Raw genomic sequence first — 26,469 nt, 5'->3', positions numbered from 1 at the left:
TTAAAATAAGAAATTTTAACATTGTAAGGAAGCCAGAAATAGCTAAAAGTGAACAGTTTATGCAATATTCTTACTCTGAAAGCAATGACAGTTCATGGTACAATGTTCTGCTTTTCTTCTCTCTGTCAGTGCTGCTAAATCAATATTAACACCCTTGTGTAATCTAGGTTGTTTTTTTTTTTTTTTTTTTTTTGTTGGGTGTTCCATACTACAAGCTACAATAAAAATTTAAAGTGTATGTTATTTCAGAAAGATTCATCCAGTTAAAGACTATATCTTATACTTTTTCTTGGTGCCAGTTGTGAGTTGCCAGCTCAACAGTTTGCCAGTAGGTGTCTCCCTGGTGCAGCAAGCTGCATCAATCATTCAATTACAGAAATTATGCAAATGAATGTGTTAGATTTGTGGCTTCTTCTGTAATTGTGAGAACATAATAAAAATTTCATTTTTCAAAGGGACAGAGCATCACTGCACTTGCACCAGCTTGCAAGAGCTTTTCTTAACAACAATATCCCTCAGTGATGAATCAGCCTAAATGGGTGTATAGATTTTGCATCACTGCACCACTAGCCTCTAAGGTCACCTAATCACCCTTCTTCTGGGTGGGGGGGGGGGGGGGTGGAGAATGGGGGGAGGAGACTGTGAAGACTCTGTGTCCTTCCCCTTCCAATTACTTTGGATGCATTGCGACACCTTGTAGTAACAGCACTGAATGCTGTAACATCATGCATGCTCGTAGAAGTATGGGATAAGTTTGATTATCGTCTGAATGTTTGTTGTGCTTCCAGTGAAGGGCTCATTAAACATTTGTGAAAGGTTAATGAAAACTTAGAACTCAAATGTAATTGCAAAAATTACCCACCAGATTATAACTGTATTCACATAAAAGGGATACCCCAGCAAAATGATGGGGTTCTTTTGAAAATAAAACCTTAGATACAATACTTTAGGAGTAAAGGAGACCACTCACTGAAAAGTAGTGGTGCTGAGTCATTGATAGGCACACACAAAATGGAAAGAAAACTTGCTAGCTTGCAGAATGAGTTCACTCACAAAGTATTCATGCTCTCATCCACTCTTGTGCCCCTACACAGTATTGATTGGATACACAATCCCAGTATTGTGGCAGGTAGACTAGGATGGATGGGGTTGTTACAGGGTGGAGGTTAGCTAGTGGCCTGCCTGATACCTAGACTCTCACATCAAACACACTAACTACATCACTCGCTGACACACTATCATCCCCACCCCTTTACCTCCTGGATTCCTACTCGCCACTGTTAATGTCAGCTCCCTACACACCAACATCCCTCATGCCCATGGCTTTGCCGCTGTCAAATACTACTTCTCCCAATATCCTTCAGATTCCAAACCCACTACCTCATTCCTAATGCACCTTACCAACTACATCCTCATACACAACTACTTCTCCCACGATGGGTAGGTATATAAACAAATCTCCAGCACAGCCACGGACACCTGTATGGTACCCTCCTATGCCACACTTTTTATGGGCCATCTAGAGGAAACATTCTTCACCTCCCAAAACCCCAAATCCGTTGTCTGGCTCAGGTTCATCAATATCATCTCCATGATCTGGACTCAGGAGCCAAGACACCCTGTCCTCATTCCTCCACAACCTCAACACTCTCTCTCCTCTTCAACTTTTGTAGTCCTGTCTTCCTCAGTTGTATATTTATTACGGTATATTGATTACGGTACAGTATATTACGGTATATTGACAATTACAGTATATTGATAATTTACCCATTGATAATTTTTACTTATGGACCATCTGACAGCAACTGAATAAAACACAATTTTAGTTCCATACGTGTTTCGCCTTTATTTTCTGCAAGGCATCATCAGTGGCAGGTTGTGTGGACAATTTCTTACATATTACACTCCTGTTCCATTTTTGGTGTTGTTCTTCAATTGCATTGAAACAAGTGTTCAGTTCATAGTGCTGTGGAATGTGCGGAAAAAAACACAAATTGGCATTCGTAAGAAGAAGAACAACACCAAAAATGCAACAGGAGCGTAATATGTCCTTCCTGGACATTGACATCCACATCTCTGATGGCTCCATCCACACCTCTGGCCACACTAAATCTACAAACCACCAACAGTACCAGCACTTTGACAGCTGTCATCCCTTCTACACAAAAGATTGCTCCCATACAGCCCAGTCACTCCATGGGTGGCATATCTACAGTGACAAGAACACCTTTGTCCTGTATGCTGAAGGTCTCACAAGAGCCTTCACAGACAGCCACTACTCGCCCCCCCCCCCCTGCCCCCCCCCCCAAAAAAACCTACTCTGCAAACAGATTCCTGTGCCATATTTTCAAACAACCCTAATCCTCCCATCACTCCCAATGATCAGCTACAAAGGAGCACTGCCCTCATCACCCAATATCATTATGGACTGGAAGAATTGAACCATATTTTTTGACAGGGTTTTGATTATCATCATGCCCAAAAATGAGGTGCAGCTCACCCAAGATCCTTGCCATCCCTCATAATGTGGTGTTCTGCCACTCACGCAACTAACAAAACATCCCAGTCCATCCCTATGCCAATCCCAGGGATCACATACCTGTGGAAGACTGAATCCACTCACCTAGCACTTCCAGTCCTGCAAAAATTATCCTATCCCATCAGAGGCAGGAACACCACTACAAGCAGCCCTGTCATATACCGAAAATGCTGCCATTACTGCATAGCTTTCTGTGTTTGTAGGACAACCACTAGTTGTCCATTACAATGAATGGCCACTGCCAAACTGCAGCCAAGAACAAAGTTGTCTACCCAGTGGTACAACATGTTGTTGGGCACAACATGCTCGAGTTCAGTGGCTGCTTCATTAACACAGATGGGAGTTATCACTGCTAACATCCTTCACCCCCATAACCCTCCTGGCCTCAATCTCCATTAACATATTGGTGAACACATCATTCAAACTTCCATGAGTAGGCACACTGCGGCTTTTACATCACAATTAGTATTACATTTTTAACCTTTGGCAAAATAATCTATATATAACTGCTAGCTGCATTTTCCTTGAGAAAGCATAACAAAACATTATATGGCTCTATAAAAATAATATTTTATATCTTGTTTTCACACTTGTCTATTACTGTTATTGTAATTTACAAGGTGCAGATATTCTTTGCCCCTTCATGATATTTTTTAATTATATCAGTTAACTACACTGATTCACATGAAAACAAGTAACATGAGAACACATTATGAAATGGAGCACTCTTAAACACACACTCCTGTTTATGATTGTGAATAAATTAGTCGACTTCAATCTGCAGCTCACATTCACATTGTGCACATGTTGCACATTATGTTTCTAGCATACATTTTTCTTGCATTTCACAAATATTGTTTATGTTCTGTTGCTTTTATGCCTGCCACATATGTAAAAAAAACTCCAGGTTTGGCTGGTTCCTTGATCTGCTCTCCTTCATTCCTGTACTCAGACAAGAAGACATGAATATCCTTGGGATGTGTTTGATGTAATGCTCATTGATTTAAGTGTTATTCTATCAGGCCAACAGCAAAATCTTTCACAGAAATTCATCTTCTTTCTTTATTATCAGGAATATTGAATTTGAAATTAATTTCTGCATTTATACAAGCAATGTATAGATGCACAAGCTTTATCTCTCTCTTCTGTGTGTGCGCCTCTCAATGGTTCAATTCTTCTGCTACTCGGTAAGTAGCCTATTTTATTCCTAAAGTATTAACATTCTGTCAGAACTTTCCTTACTATATTTAAACTTTGTAGTCATATGCATAGGTTACAATTCACCCCAAGTTTCTATCATCCATGTAAGAGGCAGTCTTGTGAAATTGGATGAATCTTTTTGAAACAACCTGTTGTTGTTTAAACATTTAGTTCTTTTCCTTGTATTCCCTTTTCAAATTCTAGTTGTAATCACCTCTCATCACTGTATAGATAGCTGAGCTATTTAAACATTAAACAGGTCATATGAAGTTTGTTGTCAACAGTACTGAATACAAGTATTTGAAAATAAAAGTTCTGTTTAATTTCACTTCTTTAAAAGCACAAATAAAATGCTATTTTGAATTTGTTCCTCTGAAATTAAATATTATTGGATAATATGGCATCTAGTAGCAGTTTACTTTTTCCCTGCTCTGCTCAAATATCAATCTCAACATGCAGTCATAGATATTTGGACAATCCTAGCACCTTGTCTGTGGCATTGTGAAGAGTGCAACCAATGTATGCAGTGGGTGTGATCACTGGTGCAATACCATTAATTAATAAATACTGCAGCTTGAGGTGCCTCAGGCAACCTATTACATTCTATAGAACCTCAAGTTACAGCACCATATGGATATTTGTGGTATGAAATTCCCAGTTTACATTTCTTTATTTGTATTAATTTCTGGGCAGATTTGTCATCCTTTACAAGAACTTTCAAAGTAATCTGGACTTAGCTTCTGATACAGCCATAGTAGAATAGAAAAGTGCAATTATGCAATGCTTATCATGGATCCTTAGTTTCTGCAGTTGTGGTTGTGACAGTGTTAGTTGGAACTGTGATAACAATAGCAATAAAAACAGGAAATGCACCATCAGTAGTAGCTAGATGTGCAACAGCAACACCAGCAAATTTTGAAGCAGCAGATAGCTAACCAACATCATCACCTACTTATTACATTAAGGACATGTATATCTATCTGAACTCCAAATTGTTTCATATTAGTAATCTTCAGTTTCAAATAATAAGCAATCATTTTCAAATAAATTTAAACATTTTTTTTGGAAATTCAACGTGAATGGAAATAGACTAGAGCTGTTTGTTAAGAAAGATTTTTATGTGAACTGAAGAAGATAACCAGAACAGCTGATGTTACACTGCTGCAACAACAGCTTGAAGCAGCTGAAGCATTGCCTCCCTCAACAATTCACTTACTTCAATAAAACAAATTACTACCATGGCCAACAAACCCACACAGTCGCACCTAGCCTCAAGTTTAATCAGTGTGTTACAGGGCATAAGCAAATGTACACAGCACGGAGTGCAGATTTGCAATGCTTAGCACCCAAGTGTGATTTTTCATGCAAACAGTGTGACACATCTTATACTGAATCTTTAATCTGTGACACTGTCATACAGCTAGCACCAGCTAGGCAGTCGGTGCAATGGCGCTAGTGTCATCTGATTGTAAATTAAATGAGGTTCTAAAAAAACTGCTAAAGCTTCATCACAGGTTATGTTTGGTGATAAAATTAGTGTTGAACATCTCAGTAATATTCAATGTCACATTAACTGATTAACAAATAACAATAGTATCGACTTTCTTAATAGTAATCAAAGTTGTGTTCATCAATTAACTGCTGACAGTATGTCAATGTCGCTGTCTGAATTACTAAGTAGTTAGTCACTTGTAGTCCAGTGATGCAGCATACACCAGTTACATCATCCTCCATCACACTGACAGATGTACATAGGGAAAAGCACTTTGTTTGCCGTCATGCCCTAACAAAGCAAGCTGAAGTTCACAAAAAGTTTCCTCTCAATCATTAACCAGTTATCCATCTGCAGCATTAGGAATGAACTGCCCGTCCCATGGCGTCATGTGTTTTGATGCAAAAGTGTCCCTTATTAATGTGGACACAGCAAACTGTTTAATCACTGCTGCAGTACAAAGTGGTGACATATAATAGGTAGCTGATCCGGTTATGGAGTCAAATCTCCATCCAAGCTGAGAACAACAGAGTAGCTAGGCAACTAACCCTGCACAGCAATTAACATTTTTGAAAAAGTTTTCAATGGTGTTGAGTCACAGTCATGCAACATTTTGTAAAAGAGTAAACTGCCATTTGACTGTGTATTACTATATTTATCTTCTGTGAAATGGAAAGTTGCCATTCATCATGCAGCAGAGATGCTGAATAGCAGATAGCTACAACAAAAAGATTGTTACAAATATAGCTTTCGGCCAGTAAGGCCTTTGTCAAAATTAGACAACAAACAGTTGTTTGGGCTCAGTTGTGTGTGTGTGTGTGTGTGTGTGTGTGTTTGAAATCTAATTTTAACAAAGGCCTTACTGGCCAAAAGCTATATTTGTGAGTCTTTTTGTTGTGCCTATCTGCGACTCAGCATCCCTGCTAGGAGGTGAGTGGCAACTTTTCTTTTGACCGTGTTGTTACATTCCATCCTGAATTTTCCATTGTTTGGTATATTTAACTTCTGTATCTTCTAGATTTCAGCTTTTATACCATTATTAGTACAATGCTAAGTGTTGTTGGACCATTATTATATCATATCTATTAAAGCAGTCCAAAGCAGGTAAACAAGACTAACCCATGTCTTTACTATATAACTCAGACATCTTAAAGACGTGCATTAGTTTTGTTTATCTGCTTTGTACAGCCTCAACAGACGTGACATAACAACAGTCTAACAACTTTTAGCATTGCAGCTGGTAATGTCATAAAAGCCATATCTAGACAGTAAGAAGATAAATACACCGTATTTACTCGAATCGAAGCTGCACCTGAAAAATGAGACTCAAAATCAAGGAAAAAAATTTTCCCGAATCTAAGGCGGACCTGAAATTTGGGACTCGAAATTCAAGGGGAGAGAAAAGTTTTAGGCCGCACCTCCAAATCGATACAAAGTTGGTCCATTGTAATATGAGACACAATTTAGGTCGAATGAATGACGATACAGCTACAGTAGTTATGTTTAAATGAGATAGCAGCAAACACAAAAGAATACACGGCAAAATGTTTATATTCGCATGTGATTCACAATTCATAAAAGTTCCAATTAGCAACCATCTCTTCTCACAGGTAGGAAAAAATTCAGAACGTAGAGTTGGCCATATTGACAAACATCCCAGTCATGCCAGTCGGATTTTCGTAGTTCATTGAAATGCTGCTACATTCGAAGATGAACAATATGGAATTTGTATTTACTTCGTTGGATAATGTAGGAAATGCAGTGGTCGAAACTCGGGGCGGAGAAAAAAAGCTCGTCTTTGACCTTTTTTTAATTTATTTACTGACGCAGAGGTTTTGGCGCCAGTATTTATCTTTGTGACTGCAAAGCATGCTTGTGTAGCGCTACATATATTCAATGGCAGAAGTTAGTTGTCGCGGCATCTACTAACATTTTTCAAAACTTCCGCTTACTCTGCACTCGATTCTAAGCCGCAGGCGGTTTTTTGGATTACAAAAACCGGAAAAAAAGGGCGGCTTAGATTCGAGTAAATACGGTAGTAATAAACATCCCAATGGTGGTTTACTCTAAAAACAAATAACTAAAAACAAAAACAAAATATTTGCATAAGTCACTTTTGTGTTTTATGGTTCCAGAATTCAAGACCAAGTAAACCTAGTTTCAAACATCATTCTATTCCAAGAACTTGATACAATAAATGCACAGCACAAGCAATTGTTTAAACATGAATTAACTTGAACATAAATTAATTTTTGCAGTTTGAAACAGGAACATTATTGCAGAAATCCACAGTACCGAATGTTTACAGGACATGCCCAATGTCATTCAGAATGTGCAGTTAAGGTGGAACTAAGTAAGTTACAAAGTGTGGGAGTAATAACGCAAGTGCCTTCAAGTAGGCATTTATTCCACCGATATATCAGTCAATGCATTAAAGTATTAGTCAATGCACTATAAGAACACAATGTTAACTTAGGAACACTGTAGGTGGTGCAGAACTAGTATGTTTCCCTGACATGTCATGGCAGTAATGTGATGTGCATGTGTCAATTAGTTGTATGGAATCAGCACAGTAAGATTGTGTCAATGTGTAGATGTAACAAAATAGTAGAAAGGAACTATTGTGTTTGGAAGGGCCTATGACCACACTGTGAAAGCAACCTGATTCATTGGTGTATCCATGTGCACTGTCAATGTGTCTACACGTAATAGTGTACTACTTTCAGCCATGTAACATGACATAAGAGAAGTAGTTGTAAAAAGTCCCAAACTAACAAAGACCAGGGCAAGTACTTTGCTTTATCAATGACAGTTGGTCCAAATGTGACAAAAAAATGCTGCTGGCAGTGAATGCAGGTCCATTTCAACCAGATTTGGAGTGAACTTTATGTAGCATGGAATGGGCACTTGGAGATAAGTACCTCACAAAAAAAGGCTTGTGTGACATGTAGTGTAATACCATACAACCTACTGACACATATACATCACTGTCATGACATATGTCAGTGGAAGAGGGTCACTTATCAATTCTACACTAACTACAATGTTCTTAAGTTAGCAATATTTTCTTATAATGTGTTGACTAATATTTTATCCAATGAGTTTATGTTGAGGTGGTATAGCAGTGAAATTTATTTATTTATTTATTTATTGTTCCGTGGGACCAAATTAAGGAGAAGTCTCCATGGTCATGGAACAAGTCAATACATGAAATTATAACACGATGGTAGAAACAGATAAAATGAAATATAAAAAAACATATTCAGGAGACAAGTCGTAAGTTTAAATAAAGAAAATCAACAATATAACACTGGAATTTGCTTAATTTTTTAGCTCTTCCAGGAGCTCCTCGACAGAATAGAAGGAGTGAGCCATGAGGAAACTCTTCAGTTTAGACTTAAAAGAGTTTGGGCTACTGCTAAGATTTTTGAGTTCTTGTGGTAGCTTATTGAAAATGGATGCAGCAGAGTACTGCACTCCTTTCTGCACCAGAGTCAAGGAAGTGCATTCGACATGCAGATTTGATTTCTGCCTAGCATTAACTGAGTGAAAGCTGCTAACTCTTGGGAATAGGCTAATATTGCTAACAACAAACGACATTAAAGAAAATATATACTGTGAGGGCAATGTCAGAATTCCCCGACTATTGAATAGGGGTCGACAGGAGGTTCTCAAACTTAAACCACATACAGCTCAAACAGCCTGTTTTTGAGCCAAAAATATCCTCTCTGAATCAGAAGAATTACCCCAAAAAATAATGCCATACGACATAAGCGAATGAAAATATGCAAAGTAGACTACTTTTCGTGTTGAACTGTCACTTATTTCAGATACTGTTCTAATGGTAAATAATGCAGCATTTAGTTTCTGAACAAGATCCTGGACATGAGCTTTCCACAACAGCTTACTATCTATCCGAACGCCTAGGAACTTGAACTGTTCCGTCTCGCTTATAATATGCCCATTCTGTCTTATCAAAATATCGGTTCTTGTTGAATTGTGAGTTAGAAACTGTAAAAACTGAGTCTTACTGTGATTTAGCATCAAATTATTTCCCACAAGCCATGAACTTATTTCATGAACTACAATATTTGATACTGTTTCAATATTACACACAAGATCCTTCACTACCAAGCTGGTGTAATCAGCAAACAGAAATATTTTTGAATCACCTGTAATACTAGAAGGCATATCATTTATATAAATAAGAAACAGTAGTGGCCCCAGCACCGATCCTTGGGGAACGCCCCACATAATGGTGCCCCATTGGGACTGAACATCACTACCACTCTCAATTATGCAGGGAAATGGCAGCAAGAGAGGGGAAGAAAACCAATGTGCACTCCGTGCACATACCGGGGGGAGTCATTCCAGACGTGGAAAGGGTCCTTCCGGATGCCATGAAGGGTACAGGGTGCACCCATCTGCAGGTGGTTGCTCATGTCGGCACCAATGATGTGTGTCGCTACGGATCAGAGGAAATCCTCTCTGGCTTCCGGCGGCTATCTGATTTGGTGAAGACTGCCAGTCTCGCTAGCGGGATGAAAGCAGAGCTCACCATCTGCAGCATTGTCGACAGGACTGACTCCGGACCTTTGGTACAGAGCCGAGTGGAGGGTCTGAATCAGAGGCTGAGACGGTTCTGCGACCGTGTGGGCTGCAGACTCCTCGACTTGCGCCATAGGGTGGTGGGGTTTCGGGTTCCGCTGGATAGGTCAGGAGTCCACTACACGCAACAAGCGGCTACACGGGTAGCAGGGGTTGTGTGGCGTGGGCTGGGCGGTTTTTTAGGTTAGATGGCCTTGGGCAAGTACAGAAAGGGCAACAGCCTCAACGGGTGCGGGGCAAAGTCAGGACATGCGGGGACCAAGCAGCAATCGGTATTGTAATTGTAAACTGTCGAAGCTGCGTTGGTAAAGTACCAGAACTTCAAGCGCTGATAGAAAGCACCGAAGCTGAAATCGTTATAGGTACAGAAAGCTGGCTTAAGCCAGAGATAAATTCTGCCGAAATTTTTACAAAGGTACAGACGGTGTTTAGAAAGGATAGATTGCATGCAACCGGTGGTGGAGTGTTCGTCGCTGTTAGTAGTAGTTTATCCTGTAGTGAAGTAGAAGTGGATAGTTCCTGTGAATTATTATGGGTGGAGGTTACACTCAACAACCGAACTAGGTTAATAATTGGCTCCTTTTACCGACCTCCCGACTCAGCAGCATTAGTGGCACAACAACTGAGAGAAAATTTGGAATACATTTCACATAAATTTTCTCAGCATGTTATAGTCTTAGGTGGAGATTTCAATTTACCAGATATAGACTGGGACACTCGGATGTTTAGGACGGGTGGTAGGGACAGAGCATCGAGTGACATTATACTGAGTGCACTATCTGAAAATTACCTCGAGCAATTAAACAGAGAACCGACTCGTGGAGATAACATCTTGGACCTACTGATAACACCCAGACCCGAACTTTTCAACTCTGTATGTACAGAACAGGGAATCAGTGATCATAAGGCCGTTGCAGCATCCCTGAATATGGAAGTTAATAGGAATATAAAAAAAGGGAGGAAGGTTTATCTCTTTAGCAAGAGTAATAGAAGGCAGATTTCAGACTACCTAACAGATCAAAACGAAAATTTCTGTTCCGACACTGACAATGTTGAGTGTTTATGGAAAAAGTTCAAGGCAATCGTAAAATGCGTTTTAGACAGGTACGTGCCGAGTAAAACTGTGAGGGATGGGAAAAACCCACCGTGGTACAACAACAAAGTTAGGAAACCACTGCGAAAGCAAAGAGAGCTCCACTCCAAGTTTAAACGCAGCCAAAACCTCTCAGACAAACAGAAGCTAAACGATGTCAAAGTTAACGTAAGGAGGGCTATGCGTGAAGCGTTCAGTGAGTTCGAAAGTAAAATTCTATGTACCGACTTGACAGAAAATCCTAGGAAGTTCTGGTCTTACGTTAAATCAGTAAGTGGCTCGAAACAGCATATCCAGACGCTACGGGATGATGATGGCACTGAAACAAAGGATGACACGCCTAAAGCTGAAATACTAAACACCTCTTTCCAAAGCTGTTTCACAGAGGAAGACCGCACTGCAGTTCCTTCTCTAAATCCTCACACAAACGAAAAAATGGCTGACATTGAAATAAGTGTCCAAGGAATAAAAAAGCAACTGGAATCACTCAATAGAGGAAAGTCCACTGGACCTGACGGGATACCAATTCGATTCTACACAGAGTACGCGAAAGAACTTGCCCCCCTTCTAACAGCTGTGTACCGCAAGTCTCTAGAGGAACGGAGGGTTCCAAATGATTGGAAAAGAGCACAGAGAGTCCCAGTCTTCAAGAAGGGTCGTCGAGCAGATGCGCAAAACTATAGACCTATATCTCTGACGTCGATCTGTTGTAGAATTTTAGAACATGTTTTTCGCTCGAGTATCATGTCGTTTTTGGAAACCCAGAATCTACTATGTAGGAATCAACATGGATTCCGGAAACAGCAATCGTGTGAGACCCAACTCGCTTTATTTGTTCATGAGACCCGGAAAATATTAGATACAGGCTCCCAGGTAGATGCTATTTTTCTTGACTTCCGGAAGGCGTTCGATACAGTTCCGCACTGTCGCCTGATAAACAAAGTAAGAGCCTACGGAATATCAGACCAGCTGTGTGGCTGGATTGAAGAGTTTTTAGCAAACAGAACATAGCATGTTGTTATCAATGGAGAGACGTCTACAGACGTTAAAGTAACCTCTGGCGTGCCGCAGGGGAGTGTTATGGGACCATTGCTTTTCACAATATATATAAATGACCTAGTAGATAGTGTCGGAAGTTCCATGCGGCTTTTCGCGGATGATGCTGTAGTATACAGAGAAGCTGCAGCATTAGAAAATTGTAGCGAAATGCAGGAAGATCTGCAGCGGATAGGCACTTGGTGCAGGGAGTGGCAACAGACCCTTAACATAGACAAATGTAATGTATTGCGAATACATAGAAAGAAGGATCCTTTATTGTATGATTATATGATAGCGGAACAAACACTGGTAGCAGTTACTTCTGTAAAATATCTGGGAGTATGCGTGCGGAACAATTTGAAGTGGAATGATCATATAAAATTAATTGTTGGTAAGGCGGGTACCAGGTTGAGATTCATTGGGAGAGTGCTTAGAAAATGTAGTCCATCAACAAAGGAGGTGGCTTACAAAACACTCGTTCGACCTATACTTGAGTATTGCTCATCAGTGTGGGATCCGTACCAGATCGGTCTGACGGAGGAGATAGAGAAGATCCAAAGAAGAGCGGCGCGTTTCGTCACAGGGTTATTTAGTAACTGTGATAGCGTTACGGAGATGTTTAATAAACTCAAGTGGCAGACTCTGCAAGAGAGGCGCTCTGCATCGCGGTGTGGCTTGCTCGCCAGGTTTCGAGAGGGTGAGTTTCTGGATGAGGTATCGAATATATTGCTTCCCCCTACTTATACCTCCCGAGGAGATCACGAATGTAAAATTAGAGAGATTAGAGTGAGCACGGAGGGTTTCAGACAGTCGTTCTTCCCGCGAACCATACGCGACTGGAACAGGTAAGGGAGGTAATGACAGTGGCACGTAAAGTGCCCTCCGCCACACACCGTTGGGTGGCTTGCGGAGTATAAATGTAGATGTAGATGTAGATGTAGATTACCTTCTGCTTTCTGTTCTTAAAGCAAGAGGCGAACCAATTGTAAGCTACTCCCCTTACTTCATAATGGTCCAATTTTGTGGTCAACAGTCAAAAGCCTTCATTAAATCAAAGAAAACACCTAGCATTCGCAACCTTTTATTTAATCTGTCCAAAACCTCACAGAGGAAAGAGAATATAGCATTTTCAGTTGTTAAACCATTTCTAAAACCAAACTGTACATTTGACAGCAAATTATGTGAATTTAAATGCTCCAGTAACCTTGTATATACAACCCTCTCAATAACTTCAGCAAACACCGATGGCATAGAAATAGGTCTAAAATTGTCAACATTATCCCTGTCTCCCTTTTTATAAAGTGGCTTCACTAACGAGTACTTTAATAAGTCAGGAAACCGACCACTCCTAAAGGAAAAGTTACAGATATGGCTAAGTACTGGGCTAACATACATAGAGCAATACTTCAGTATTCTGCTAGATACCCCGTCATATCCATGAGAGTTCTTGGTCTTTAGTGATTTAATTATTAACTCAATCTCCCTCTTGTCAGTATCATGGCGGAGCATTCCAGGTAACAGTCTCAGAACACTTTTTTCTAAGAGCGCTATATGATTCCCTGTTGGGACTAGGTTTCTATTTAGTTCACCTGCTATATTCAGAAAGTGATTATTAAATACTGTACATATATGCAACTTATCAGTAACATAGACATTCCCACTACGCACTGATTCTGTATCCTCAACCTGTCCCTGCAGACCAGCCACTTCCTTTACGACTGACCATATGGTTTTAATTTTATCCTGAGACTTAGCTATTCTATCTACATACCACATACTTTTTGCCTTCCTAATAACATTTTTAAGCACCTTACAATACTGTTTGTAATGGGCTGCTGCATTTAGATTTTGACTATTTCTAACGTTTTGATATAATTGCCACTTTGTTCCACAAGATATTCTTATCCCTCTAGTCAGCCACCCAGGCTGCCTGTTTGTGCTAGTACCCTGTTTTGAACGTTCTAACGGAAAGCAACTTTCAAAGAGCACGAGAAAAGACTTGAGAAAAACATTATATTTATCATCTACTGTATCAGCGCTATAAACATCTTGCCACTCTTGTTCCTTGATAAGGTTTACAAAGGTCTCTACAGCAACTGGATCAGCTTTGCTAAACAGTTGATAACTATATTTAGCATGTGTTGCCGCACAAAAGTCTTTTAGAGTTAAAATTTGTGCAACATGATCTGAAAGGCCATTCACCTTTTTGCTAACAGAATGCCCTTCTAGTAATGAGGAATGAACAAAAACGTTGTCTATGGTTGTTCTACTGTTCCCTTGCACTCTCATTGGAAAGAATACGGTTTGCATAAGATTATATGAATTAAGGAGGTCTACCAGCATCCTTTTCCTTGCACAATCACTTAGACAATTAATGTTGAAGTCACCACATATAACTAACTTTTTGTATTTCCTATAAAGTGAACCAAGAACCTCCTCTAGCTTTAGCAAAAATGTTGTGAAATCGGAATCTGGGGATCTATAAATAACAACAGTTAGAAGTTTAGCTCCATTAAATTTAAACACACCTGCACAACATTCAAACACCTTTTCAGTGCAGTACTTTGAAACATCAATTGACTCAAATGGGATGCCATTTTTCACATACATGGCTACTCCCCAACACTGCAAAGAACTCCTAGAAAAGCTGCCAGCCAACCTGTATCCTGGTAAAGGAAGCCTCTGAATTATCTCCTTATTTAAGAAGTGTTCAGATATACCAATAATTTCAGACTCAACATCTATAAGCAGTTCACTAACTTTATCTCTAATACCTTGTATATTTTGATGAAATATACTAATTCCCTCATTACTCGGATACCTAAGCTTTGTCAAAAGTGGATCCTTTGTTAGAGAGACTTTCCTTAAGCAGGAATACCTATCAGCTGACTTCAATCTAAAAAAGGTGTAGCTCTAACACTCACTACTGCAGGAATTATCCCATGAGTGATCCCACCACCCCCACCTATGCTGTCACCTATAAGCTTTGCCAACTTCCCCTTCCCATACCTGTTGAGGTGCAGGCCATGTCCAGTGAACCCCATCCTGCTGATAGACTCCACCGACACCACTGAAATGTGACCCATGATTTCTGTCATCAGCGCACCCCCAAGTCTCATGTTATTACGCCTGACGGCTGTATTGAGATGAGGCCGATCGTGACGCTGAAACAGTCCACGAAATGCACATTCGTGTTGCCAGTCTGAGTGGCTATCTTTTCCAGGTCACCATCTATGTCATACTCCCCATCCCTATCAATACTATTACCAGCCCCATCCACAATCACTACCTGATCCTCTTTAGTAAAATCCCTACATAACCCGCCTATGTTAACAGTCACCTGAGCCAATCCTGCATTAGGCTTCGCAATGCTGGTGACCTGGTACTCACTCCCCAACACTTCCTGCAATTGCTGGCCTACACCTCTGCCATGAGAACTACCTAACAGCAGAACCTTCTTCTTCCTCTTCGACTTTGCAACAGTCCTAGCCACCGTAACTGCTGAGGTCTGCTGCATACTTCCTACATCTACAGCTACTAGAGATTCCTCTCCACTAGACTCTGACAGTTGGTCATATCTATTGCAAACACCAATAGTAAAACTATCTGAAAATCATCTTCTCCCACCAGTTCTCTTTCCAACAGCCAGCTCCCATTCCCCAACCCCCTTCTCCCTCCTCATCTAACTGCTCCTGTGCGTTTTTCAACTGCGCTTGAAGGGCACAGATCTTACGCTCCTGCTCCTCTATCAACTTACTCTTGCTACATAACCCGCAGTTCCCGGAGAGGATCTCACCAGAATGCCCGCTGGCTTCCCCACTGCATTCCCCCCCCCAGTGAAAATACTTCAAACAAGTCTCACACCGCAATCCACTACTCACGAACCTACGGCAAAGCCCACACTTCTCACTCATGGTAAAATTTTACACTTATTGAAACAAGAAAACTACTTTATCTAAGTTCCGCTACTACAACCAGAAGATGTTAAAAACCTGACTACAATAATCACAAACTTACTCTACAAGGGAACTAAATATCTGCTTGAAGGAATTTGTTTTATTACTCTCATGTTTTGTAATGTACCTAGTTACACCTTAGCTACACATACTGGATGACACTAGGCATGTCCTGTAAAAGTTCAGGACTGTGGATTTTCACAATGACGTGTGTGTTCCAAACTATGCAGCACAATGTAATTCGTGTTCAAACATTTGCTTGAGCTGTGCATGTATTGTATCAAGTTCTTGGAATAGTAGGTGTAAAAAGATCCAAACTAACACAGGCCAAGGCAATTATTTCACTTTTTCAATGACAGTTGGTTTGAATGTGACAAAAAATGTTGCTGTCAGTGAATGCAGGTTCATTTCAACCAGTTTTTTTGTGTCCATCCTTTTGACCGGAGGTCTTGGGGATGATTGTCGTTTACTGTTGTGACAAAATAAAACACCTACAGCCATCCTTATGATTTTATTTATTTTTTAGCAACCAGTTTTGGTGCTTCAATGCGCTATCATCAGGCTGTAGTTGATGCTGAAGGGGTTGACATGATCCCTATATATACTGCATCAGTGGCCAACATAACTGGTTATGCAGACTATCTGAAAACTTTGCTGTCAGCACTCTAACCACAATGTTATGAAGCATGCACTGGGCACTTGGAGATGAGTACCTAACAAAAAAGGCCATTGCTCACAACAGCTCACCATCAAGGTGGTGTGATGTGTAGTGTGGTCTTACCCATCATACTGTTGTCCCTTTACAAATGATAGACAGTATAAACTGCATCAATGGTTCAATGACGTGTTAAATACACACTGTGGAGGCCGTGGCTCATGTCGAAGGTAGCTTTGTGACGTTTTGGGGAAGTTTTTGTGCCGTGACTGGGGCCCCATTCATTGAAGTTACTATGATCATAAGCAAGGATATATATGTCAACATTTCCAGTGACCCAGAGTTGCCCTTTCTTCTGCATCTGCAAGATTAGTATGCTATAGACAATCCCGTCTTTCCAGATAATAACACTTCGCTTGAAAAAGCTGCTCACATACATTTCCAGCTCAACAAGCAGTGAAGTATCTTATTACCCGTCCGCTGGTCTGTTAAACCATTTAATCTTAATTGCCAGGCCTATGTGCATAAGCAGTCCCAGGCTCTGGCAATTCCAGATTGTATGTGTGATGGCCTTCAGTTACAGATATTGGTGAAGTTAATTTTCTAACGGAAAGGTCTAACAATGGCATATTTTAATCAATTTGAGAAAACACATTGAATTACTTAGTGATTAATGATGATTTTCTTAGTTTGCATGGGAACGTGTGAGAAATTATCAATAAATTAAATTTTTTTCTATATTACTCCTTCAGTGTAATTTTTTCTGAATTTCTGGGATCAATTTCATCACCCACTTTTTAAAAGTAATTATTAAAAATATATATTATTAAAAATATATATATTAAAAATATATATTATTAAAAATATATATATTAAAAATATATATACTAAAAATATACGCTACACATGAACTTTTATAATGCTCCTATTTTCTTTAATAGGCATAATGTGTAGGAATTATTTTAACAGTCCTGTTTATGATACGGAATCTTTGCATGTTCTGGCAATTTTGTAGACTTTCTCTTTCGTTCTGAAGACACACTAGTATCTGTAGTGGTTCAAAGTTTCTTTGATGACTTGCTAGTATTGTATTTAATTTGTGTATGCATGAAGGGCTAGAAGAAGGTCTGCTTTAAAATGGATACACACTTATTAAGAAATATGCTGATTTCAGAACTGGCATTAGCCTCATTGTGACTTGAACGCAGCCCCATTTTTGAAGCTTTCTCTAAAATTTCCCGTTACTTACTGAATAACTGTACCCACTGCTTCCTTTAAAAGTTTCTAAACTGCACTTGTGATTAGCTTATGTACTGTGACTGTATGAGGTCTGTTCAAAAAATTCTGGAAGATTCATAATTTCGTGCCAATGGTGCATTGGAATGAAATTTGGTTGGCATACCTCCCCACATGCCTGTGTTTAACGTGTAACTGCTGGAAGTTTCACTGTTGTACATCTTTCAGTAATTGTTCAGTGCCATACTGAATAAATGTTATGTCACACAGTTCGTGAATTTTGAGATGGCAGAGTTGGAGTAGCAATGTGCATTAAATTTTGTGTGAAACCAAGGAAAACATTTACAGAGACACACCAAACACGGCAGGAAGCTTATAATGATGAGTGATTAACCCGTTCTTGGTGTTACAAATGGTTCACATGGTTTAAAAATGGGCAGACAGAAGTTAAAGATGATACTCGTTCAGGATGCCAATGATGCTCATGTCAGGAATGTCAACAAAATTGTTCATGCCAACTGAAGACTGACTGTCCGAGAGATTGCAGAAGAATGTAACATTTCAGTTGGATCATGTCATGAAATCCTGACATACCATCTTGGAAGCATCATGTTGGCATCAAGTTCGTCCCACAGCTCGTGAGTCAACACAGAAAGACCTTTGCCTCACAGTCTGTGAAGAGTTCTAGGATCTCGCAAACGAGAATGAGATGTTCTTTACGAGAATATTACTGGTGACGAGATGTGGGTCTACTGCTATGATGTTGAGACCAAGGTTCAGTCTTCACAACGGCTCAGGAAAGGTTCTCCATGATGAAAAAAAAGCTCATCAGATCAGGTTGAATGACAAAGCCATACTCATAGTTTTCTTTGACTTTGAAGTATTAGTTCATCATGAATTCATGTCACAGGTACAAACTGTTAATCAGTGGTACTACCAAAATGTGTTGCGATGTATGTGAGAAGAAAATGGCCTGAAATGTGGCAAGACAATTAATGGCTGTTGCATCATGATAATGCACCCTCACATTCATCCCTGTTGCTGCATGACTTTTGCAAAAAAAAACTAAATCTCTGTGCTGCCTCATCCTCCATACTCTCCACACCTGGCCCCTGCAGAATTTTTTTTTTTTTTTTTTATTATTTCCAAAGTTGAAAACACTATTGAAAGTATGAAGATTTGGTATGATAGATGAGGTAAAAGAAAATTCACAAATGGCTCCTCATGCATACCAAGACTGTTCCCGGAGGTGGAAACAGTACTGGGAGTATTGTATCAATTGTGGAGGAGAATATTTTGAAGGAGACCATGCACAATAAGTAAAAGGTAAGTGTAGAAAAATTTTGTGGGCAAAGTTCCAGAATTTTTTGAACAGATCTCGTATTATTACGCCTTCCTCTCCTCCCCCACCCCACCCCACCTACAACCTCACCCTGCCATTCCCCCCACCCCCACCCTTTCTGATGCCTCCACCTCGCACCCCCGACCCACCCCCACCCCCAGCCCCACCTCTGGACAGCTGCTCAAGAGGTGAAGTTATAACAACAGCCACAGCAGCCAGATACAGTAATCATGTGTGTGTCACTAGAAGGCCTTTTGCCTAGAAACTAAAATGTATAACAGTGTTTTCATTGTGGCTGACTGCAACTCAATATTTCCTCTACACACCGCAATCTATTCTCTCTCTCTCTGTGTGTGTGTGTGTGTGTGTGTGTGTGAGAGAGAGAGAGAGAGAGAGAGAGAGAGAGAGAGAGAGAGAGAGAGAGAGAGAGAGAGAGAGTGAGTGAGAGAGAGTGTGTTTTTGTGGTGTGCATTTGTTCTTTCTTCATTATTTGAATATCCCTTAATGAGTGATTGCCTTTACTCAGTCCATTTTTATACCCTACACCAGACTACCTAATATCAGAGTAATGACCTATCCAATTATGACACCCAATCAATAGCGGCCTGTAGCATTTTACGTAATATCTACTTTATCACAAAAACTACAGGAGACTGTCCTTATACAAGTGAATCTGTCACTGGTTCCCAAAAATGTTTAGAGAAGTGGAGATACCACAAGATTCCCAAAGAGGATACCAGCAGACATGTTGAAACATAGAACACTGAAGAAGCAATTTGAAGAGGAAGGACAGTTCCATTTTTCAACCTGGCTGTTATAGAATCATTGTTATTTACGTCATCCCGAAGGAAAAATTAATTTTTTGTCCAACAAATTTGTGGCTGTGACACTTGAAATCTAAAATAAAAAACTTTTTAAAGAGAAAAATGATATGGCTTAAAAACACAGAAAAGTTTACCTACAACAACAATGTTCATGAATGGCTGCAGCCTTATATCAAAGTAGCCTCTTTCAGTTAACAATTTTCTCAGCAAATGTCACAGAAATATTAGAATCCAAACAGATAAAAAATCTACTCACCAAGCAGTTGCAGCAGAACACACACATATATTAAGGTTCTCCTGCCTTTGCTTGGTGAATACATTTTTTTATGTATCCACTTACATTATATCTGCATAAACTGATTATTTTCACTGAAATATTGGAATCCAATGGTTTTAGATTCATGTTGTTCTCCTATATGAGTTTTTTATTTAGTTACTGTTAATTATAACAATCAAAGATACATACTGTTAGCAAATTCACTGCCTTTTCTTCATGGTTGATACCCTCCACATGGCTTATGAGCCACTGAACAGCATCAGCACTCACAAATGTGTTAGATGGTAAACTAGGATGATTTGTAAGGAATCCAACCCCAGTCTGCACATTCTTCATTGCATCCAGAATTTCCTGAATGGATGCATTACTTTTCAGGCGATGCGTAACTGTCTGGTTGACACTAAAATTGATGTAATACCACAATGTAGGGTACATATAAGATAAACATGTAAAAAAAAAACATAAAATGAAAAATAACAAGTATTCCTGCGTTGTCTGATTTTTATAGCATTGAGTAGCTGCAAAACACAATATGTACTAGACAGAAAAGTAACAAGTACTATTTTTTATGATATTGCCTCTGTGCTACTGGCTTAAATTGTTGTTTAGTAGTTAGTGCTGCTGGCTTTTACAAGGAAGTCAGTAGTTCAATTTCCAGTGACTCCCTAAGTTTTTTCTGAGGTGAGAAGATCTAGAATGAAGTCCACTTAGCCTCATTAGGTGAAACAAGATACTGCTTGAAATACTATCACAGAAATGGCACCAAACTGAAAGGCTTGCACTAGGTTGAAAGTTATCAAATATTTATTTATTAGTTTAGATCTTAATATATTTATTATTGAGCATCCTTAATTATTTGATGATATCACTACTGCATGCAAATCAAAGTTCACTTTGTAATATTTAAGTCATTCTGACATTCCAGATGTCAGAATGTTTACAAAAACAACACACTGGCTTGATGAAATCTCTTATTTTACTATCTTGATTCATGTTATGGTGGCATAGGGAGAATCCCACCAATGGAGAGTGATACAAAGTCCAGCAATTTCACACTGTCCATAGTTTTTTCTTTGTTTGTCAATTTGTGTCACTACATCACCACCCCCCCCCCTCTCCCCCCCCCCCCCCCAACGCACACACACACACACACACACACTTCTCTTTTCTTTAAAAAATTGATGTTTTACAATGTAGTGAAATCTTGTAGTCTTTGGAAACAGTTTCTGTGTGGGGATGGGGAAGAGGTGAGATCCCACAGTTGACGTCCGGTCAGGATGTGGTAGCTGCACTGTCTGTGAGCAGCTAGTGGTGTGGTGGGTGGTACAGGAGCAGTGACCTCTGCTGCCTCTGCATTCAAGTGTGCCAGCTTCAGCCACTCAACTGAAACCATTTAATTCTTTTTCTGTATTGAGTTTTAAAAGCATGCAGTCCATGCTGCAGAATTTTCCACGGTCCACTGAACCGTGGTATGAGAGGTGGATGGGCCAAGTCATCACCCCGGAAGGTATGCTGTAGAGGCCCTAGTGTATAAAAACGTTCCCATGTATGTGTAACTACACCACAGAGGAGCATATTTGGGGCACCATTTCTCAAACATTAACTCTGTCAAGGAGGCCAGTGGAGGGAGGTCGGAATACTTGTCGGTTAGTTCCACCAGCAGACATAGCTCTTCACCGTATGTGAGTTGTGCTGGTGAATGTTACGGATCATCTTTGACTGTTGATCACAGGCTCAACAGGAAAAGCAGTACTGAATCCAACCATGTTATGTTTGCATACATCAACGCCACCTTCAGGACATGGTGGAACCTCTCCACATACTACTGCTGGCAGGATGGTAGCTGGTGGCGTGTATGTGGAAACAGCCACATAGTTGTAGGTTTTCCTGAAGTAAGGATGCCATGAACTGCCACCACCTGTCAGTCAGATGGTATGGGCACACCAAACCTCACGATCCATACCTGTAAGATGATCTTCATCACCTTAGCTGCCATGATGTCTGTGACAGGAATGACCTCCGCCACCAGGTAAAGCAATTCACTAGCATTACCAGGTAACAGAAGCCACTGGAGCATGGAAGGGGACCTACAGGGTCTAAAAGGACATGCCCAACTCTCACCAAAGGTGTGATGATGACTTCTTATGGCCAGGAAAATGGTGGTCAATTTTGCTCCGCTGACATTTGTTATATTGCTTTGCCCACACGCAGGAATTTCTGGCAATACTAGGCCACACCACCTTAACCTTCACAAGCTTCACCATAGCCTCTACTCCTAGATGCAGGAGGTTACAAAAGGCTGATAAAAAGTTCTCTGAAAGTTGCGCAATATGTAGACGTGTGTGCTAATGTGTGCCACATCGCACCACAGATATACATTTGCCTGTGCTGATTTGACTCTCGGTAATTGTAGATTTGAAATCTGCTGCTCCTGTAGTGCATCTAACTTCCTGTTCAGTGCGTGTGCAAGGGCGATGTGGTGCTGTCATACCATCCTAATACTGGTGTAGCTTCTGGATAAACAGTCAGTGGCAATGTTTTTGCGAGCACTCACGTGGCAGATATTGGTGGTAATCTTGGAAATAAACACCACCTGTTTGATCTATGGAAGTGAACCAATAAGTCAATTTTTTTTAAACAGTGTGGTGATGGAGGAATGGTCTGTGAAAGCCGTGAACTCTCTGCCTTCCACACACTTGCAGAAGAGCTTGACAGCCACATAGACATCATATAGCTAATGATCTATGGTGCTCCAGTTTCTTTGCCTCTCTGTTAACAGCAAGGGAAAGAATGCCAGGGGCTGCCATGTGCAGCAAGCAGAAGAATGCCAGTGACTGCCATATGTCAATGTGCTGCTGAAAGACCTCTCTGTTAACAACAAGGGGAAGAATGGCATGGGCTGCCATGTGCAACAAGTGGAAGAATGCCAGGGACGGCCATATGTCAATGTGCTGCTGGAAGGCAGCACCTACAGCCATCTGGTTTGCATTGACCATAATAGCTGTTGGTGCATTTTCATGCAGATGATTCAGTAGTACAGCATGTGTGGCACACTCTTTTGCCAACTCAAACATGTTTATTGCTTCCTCACTCCAAGGCTCCTTCCTAGTAACTACTGTGTGTTTTCGCCAAAGCAATGTGGTCACTGGTGCCAGTAACAAAGCCACATGAGTTAGTTGAGCATACCTAACACCCATCTAAGGCCCTCAAATGTTCTTGGTCATGTCACTTCCTGGATCGTTCTGACTCATTCCACTAGAGGTAAGATGCCTGCTGTTGGCACCACAAATCCTAATAACTTGACAGTACCCAACTCAAAAATGCATCTAGCTGTGTTTACCACAACCCCTGCCTGTTCAAGTATATTTGAAAAATTACCGTAGGTGCTTACAACGTTGTGCTGGAGAAAGAGAAAACATAAGGGTATCATCCATACAGCAACATACATCCACTAGACTTTGGAGAACTTAGTGAATGAACTATTGCCACACTTAGGCAACATTTTTTAGCTCAAATGGCACGTACAAGTACTCATATAAACCAAAAGGGGTCATTAGGGCAGTCTTTGCCATGTCCCCCAATTACACTGAACACTGTCACTCCAGCCAATTCATTGCTCACGTGCATTAATTTGGAGAACTGGGTACCTGTCAAGGATGGTTCTCTCATTCAGTATCCAGTAATTTCCCAGTCTCCACAAACCATCTCATTTGGTCCCATATGGAGGGGGGAGGCCTACTGGCTGTCCGAAGGGCACATGCTTCCATCCCCATGTCTCTCCATGTTAACTTTGGATGCAGTCAACTTCTTGTGCTTGAGATGGTGGGTTTTAGCCGCCACTGGTTGCCCCGGGTTCATACAGGTGATGTGTTGAATCTTTGGTCCCCTTTTATGCCTGTCACCTGACGGTGAAGTGAGGCTAGGGAACTAGTCTATGATTCATCAAAACTTGTTCTCCTGCAAGGGGCTTGTGATGACAGCCTGAGCTATCAGGCCTCTCCCGACATCTATGAGTAATTGGAAAAGCTACAGGATGTGTGCAATTAGGAAATTCCACTTGATCGGCTCTGTTAGGCCTATGTCCACGCACAATCTCTTCTCACGGTATGTCGAAATGGGCATGTTATTAGTTGCTGTGATGTAGAGGGTAGCTGCCATACAGTTCAGCTGAGACTGTTGTCCTTGGTAAAATGTTGATGTTGGAATCAGTGTCCACAAAAACTTGACTATGCTATTTTGCCCATCATGAGTTATCTTTTTGCTATTTTCTGTGAGCAGGTGAAACCAACATGAAAATGATCCATCAGTGAGGCTCTGCTTAGTGAGTATTGACCACTGCCAAATTACAGTTCTTCGAAACTGAAGGTTTCACAGCAAGGTGAGGCAGTAATGTAACTGCAGCACATGTTTATCATATCCTTGTTTGGGACTGGCAGAAAAATGTTGTTGTTGCCCTATGTGTGAATGTTACACTATTGCTACTGCCTGAAATCCCACTGCTGGAGATGCACACAGAGAAGTCACCATGCCTGAGAACAGAGACGATGATGCAGGGGATGATGTGGACATCTTGGCACATTGTACATATGCACCAAGGACAAAAACATGAATGAATGACTACAAAGTAGGTCAGACCCCCCATAGCAAGTGATTGTTGTGCAATAGCTAGGTGGGGGATATCTTTTCTTGTCCATTGTCCCCCATTAATCTGCGTGGCCTGTATTCCAGTAAGTATCTGAAGTACTTGATGAGACAGACTTTAAGTGTTGTGTAGCTATGCATGTTTGAAGTAAGCTCTGCAAAAACCGTCCAAGCTTCACTTTTTTTTTTTTTTTTGTGGTTTTAGGGCGCACAACTTCAATGGTCATTAGCGCCCTGACTACTCTAAGAATGCACCGCGAGGCACAAGTTGACCACAACAACTAAAAGGGAAAACACGATAAAAGACAGACTGACAGGCATAGGATTAAAAAACAGCATCATCAAATGTCCTTAGCGAGGTGTGTCAAATTGATAAAACGAAGAACACGAGCAGCTGCTCGTGGGTCATCCGCTAAAATGGCATCGAAAGTATTTGGCAGGTTAAGATCGAGGCGCAGTGTGTTAAGATCTGGACAGGACATTAAAATGTGTCTAACCGTCAGCAAGCTTCACTTAAGTGACCAAAGACACAATGGAATTGTAAGGTGTCACCCTGTATGTTGCATTCACAGAAAATGCCTTCCACATGTTGGAACCAGAGTTCTGGTCTTGAGGTCAACAACAACGGCAGTTTAATGTTTTGCGTGTTCCTACCTTGGGAAGCCGTTTGCTGAGGCTGTTGATCTTGCAGAGTACCTTTCACATTATTGTTGGCTAGTTGCGAAGTGTTGTCATCATACTCTGTTCTTATGTAATCTCCATTTTCTGAATTCATAGTGACACATTTTGTGCAAGGTCACCACTGAAGGTTGGTCACTAAAGGTGGAGATAATTCATTGGAGAATGTATAGGCATGCTGTAACACCTTTAATTTCACACTATATCTCAGAACAAAATTCAACATCACAACAAAGAGAATTGTGCAAATAGAAAGTGATCCAAAGTCCTTCAGTTACATCTATTTCATAATGTCTTTAGTTTGTTGCTTGTTTTTCGATAAGTGATGCTACAATGTCCCAAATCTCTTCCTGTCTTGTGTTTATCTTCTCATTTTTGTATACTAATCATGTTCTCTATAATTAGCCCATACCCATCTGAGCTATCTCATCACCTGGCAAGATTTACTAGTCCACACATAGATTCCCTGTAACCTGATTTAAATCCTCTGGTTCCAAATGAGCACGTAAGCCAAAGCTGTTTGACCTTGGAATGAGTCACTACATAATTCACAGAAAGCTAATATGAAAATTTGAAAACAAAAATAGAAAGTAACAAAAATGAAAAGAAATACAATAAAAAAATATTTAATATAATATGTACAATAAATAACACATTAGAGTGCAAGGTGTCAGTACTCTCAAACTAAACTACTGCAAAAAACTTCTTTACAGGATAAAAGAAGTGTGCCACAGGGCAGACTTGTGACTTATTGTTTGATTTGAAAAATTGATAGTTTATCACCCAAATTTTTCAGCTCTTTTGGAAGTTCACTGAAAATTACGCCTGACGGATATACTTTTCACTACAATGGTTAAAAAAAGTGTCATCATTAAAGTGCAAACAATTTT

At 40.3% G+C, this 26,469-nt stretch overlaps 1 protein-coding gene across 7 annotated transcripts in view; it reads right to left on the bottom strand.

The window, feature by feature from the left end:
• LOC124615696 (GATOR complex protein Iml1) overlaps positions 1–26,469 on the bottom strand; it is a 597,731-nt gene that overhangs the window by 167,141 nt on the left and 404,121 nt on the right. For all 7 annotated transcript variants that reach the window (XM_047143737.1, XM_047143755.1, XM_047143765.1 and 4 more), the window contains one exon: positions 20,450–20,660. In XM_047143737.1, the coding sequence (XP_046999693.1) occupies positions 20,450–20,660 (211 nt within the window). The remainder of the gene's footprint in view (positions 1–20,449; positions 20,661–26,469) is intronic.

The sequence above is a fragment of the Schistocerca americana genome, chromosome 1, assembly GCF_021461395.2.
Source record: "Schistocerca americana isolate TAMUIC-IGC-003095 chromosome 1, iqSchAmer2.1, whole genome shotgun sequence".
NCBI classification, from domain to species: domain Eukaryota; kingdom Metazoa; phylum Arthropoda; class Insecta; order Orthoptera; family Acrididae; genus Schistocerca; species Schistocerca americana.
The sequence above is the reverse complement of the archived record's forward strand: the minus strand, read 5'-3'. Positions and strand labels throughout refer to the sequence as shown.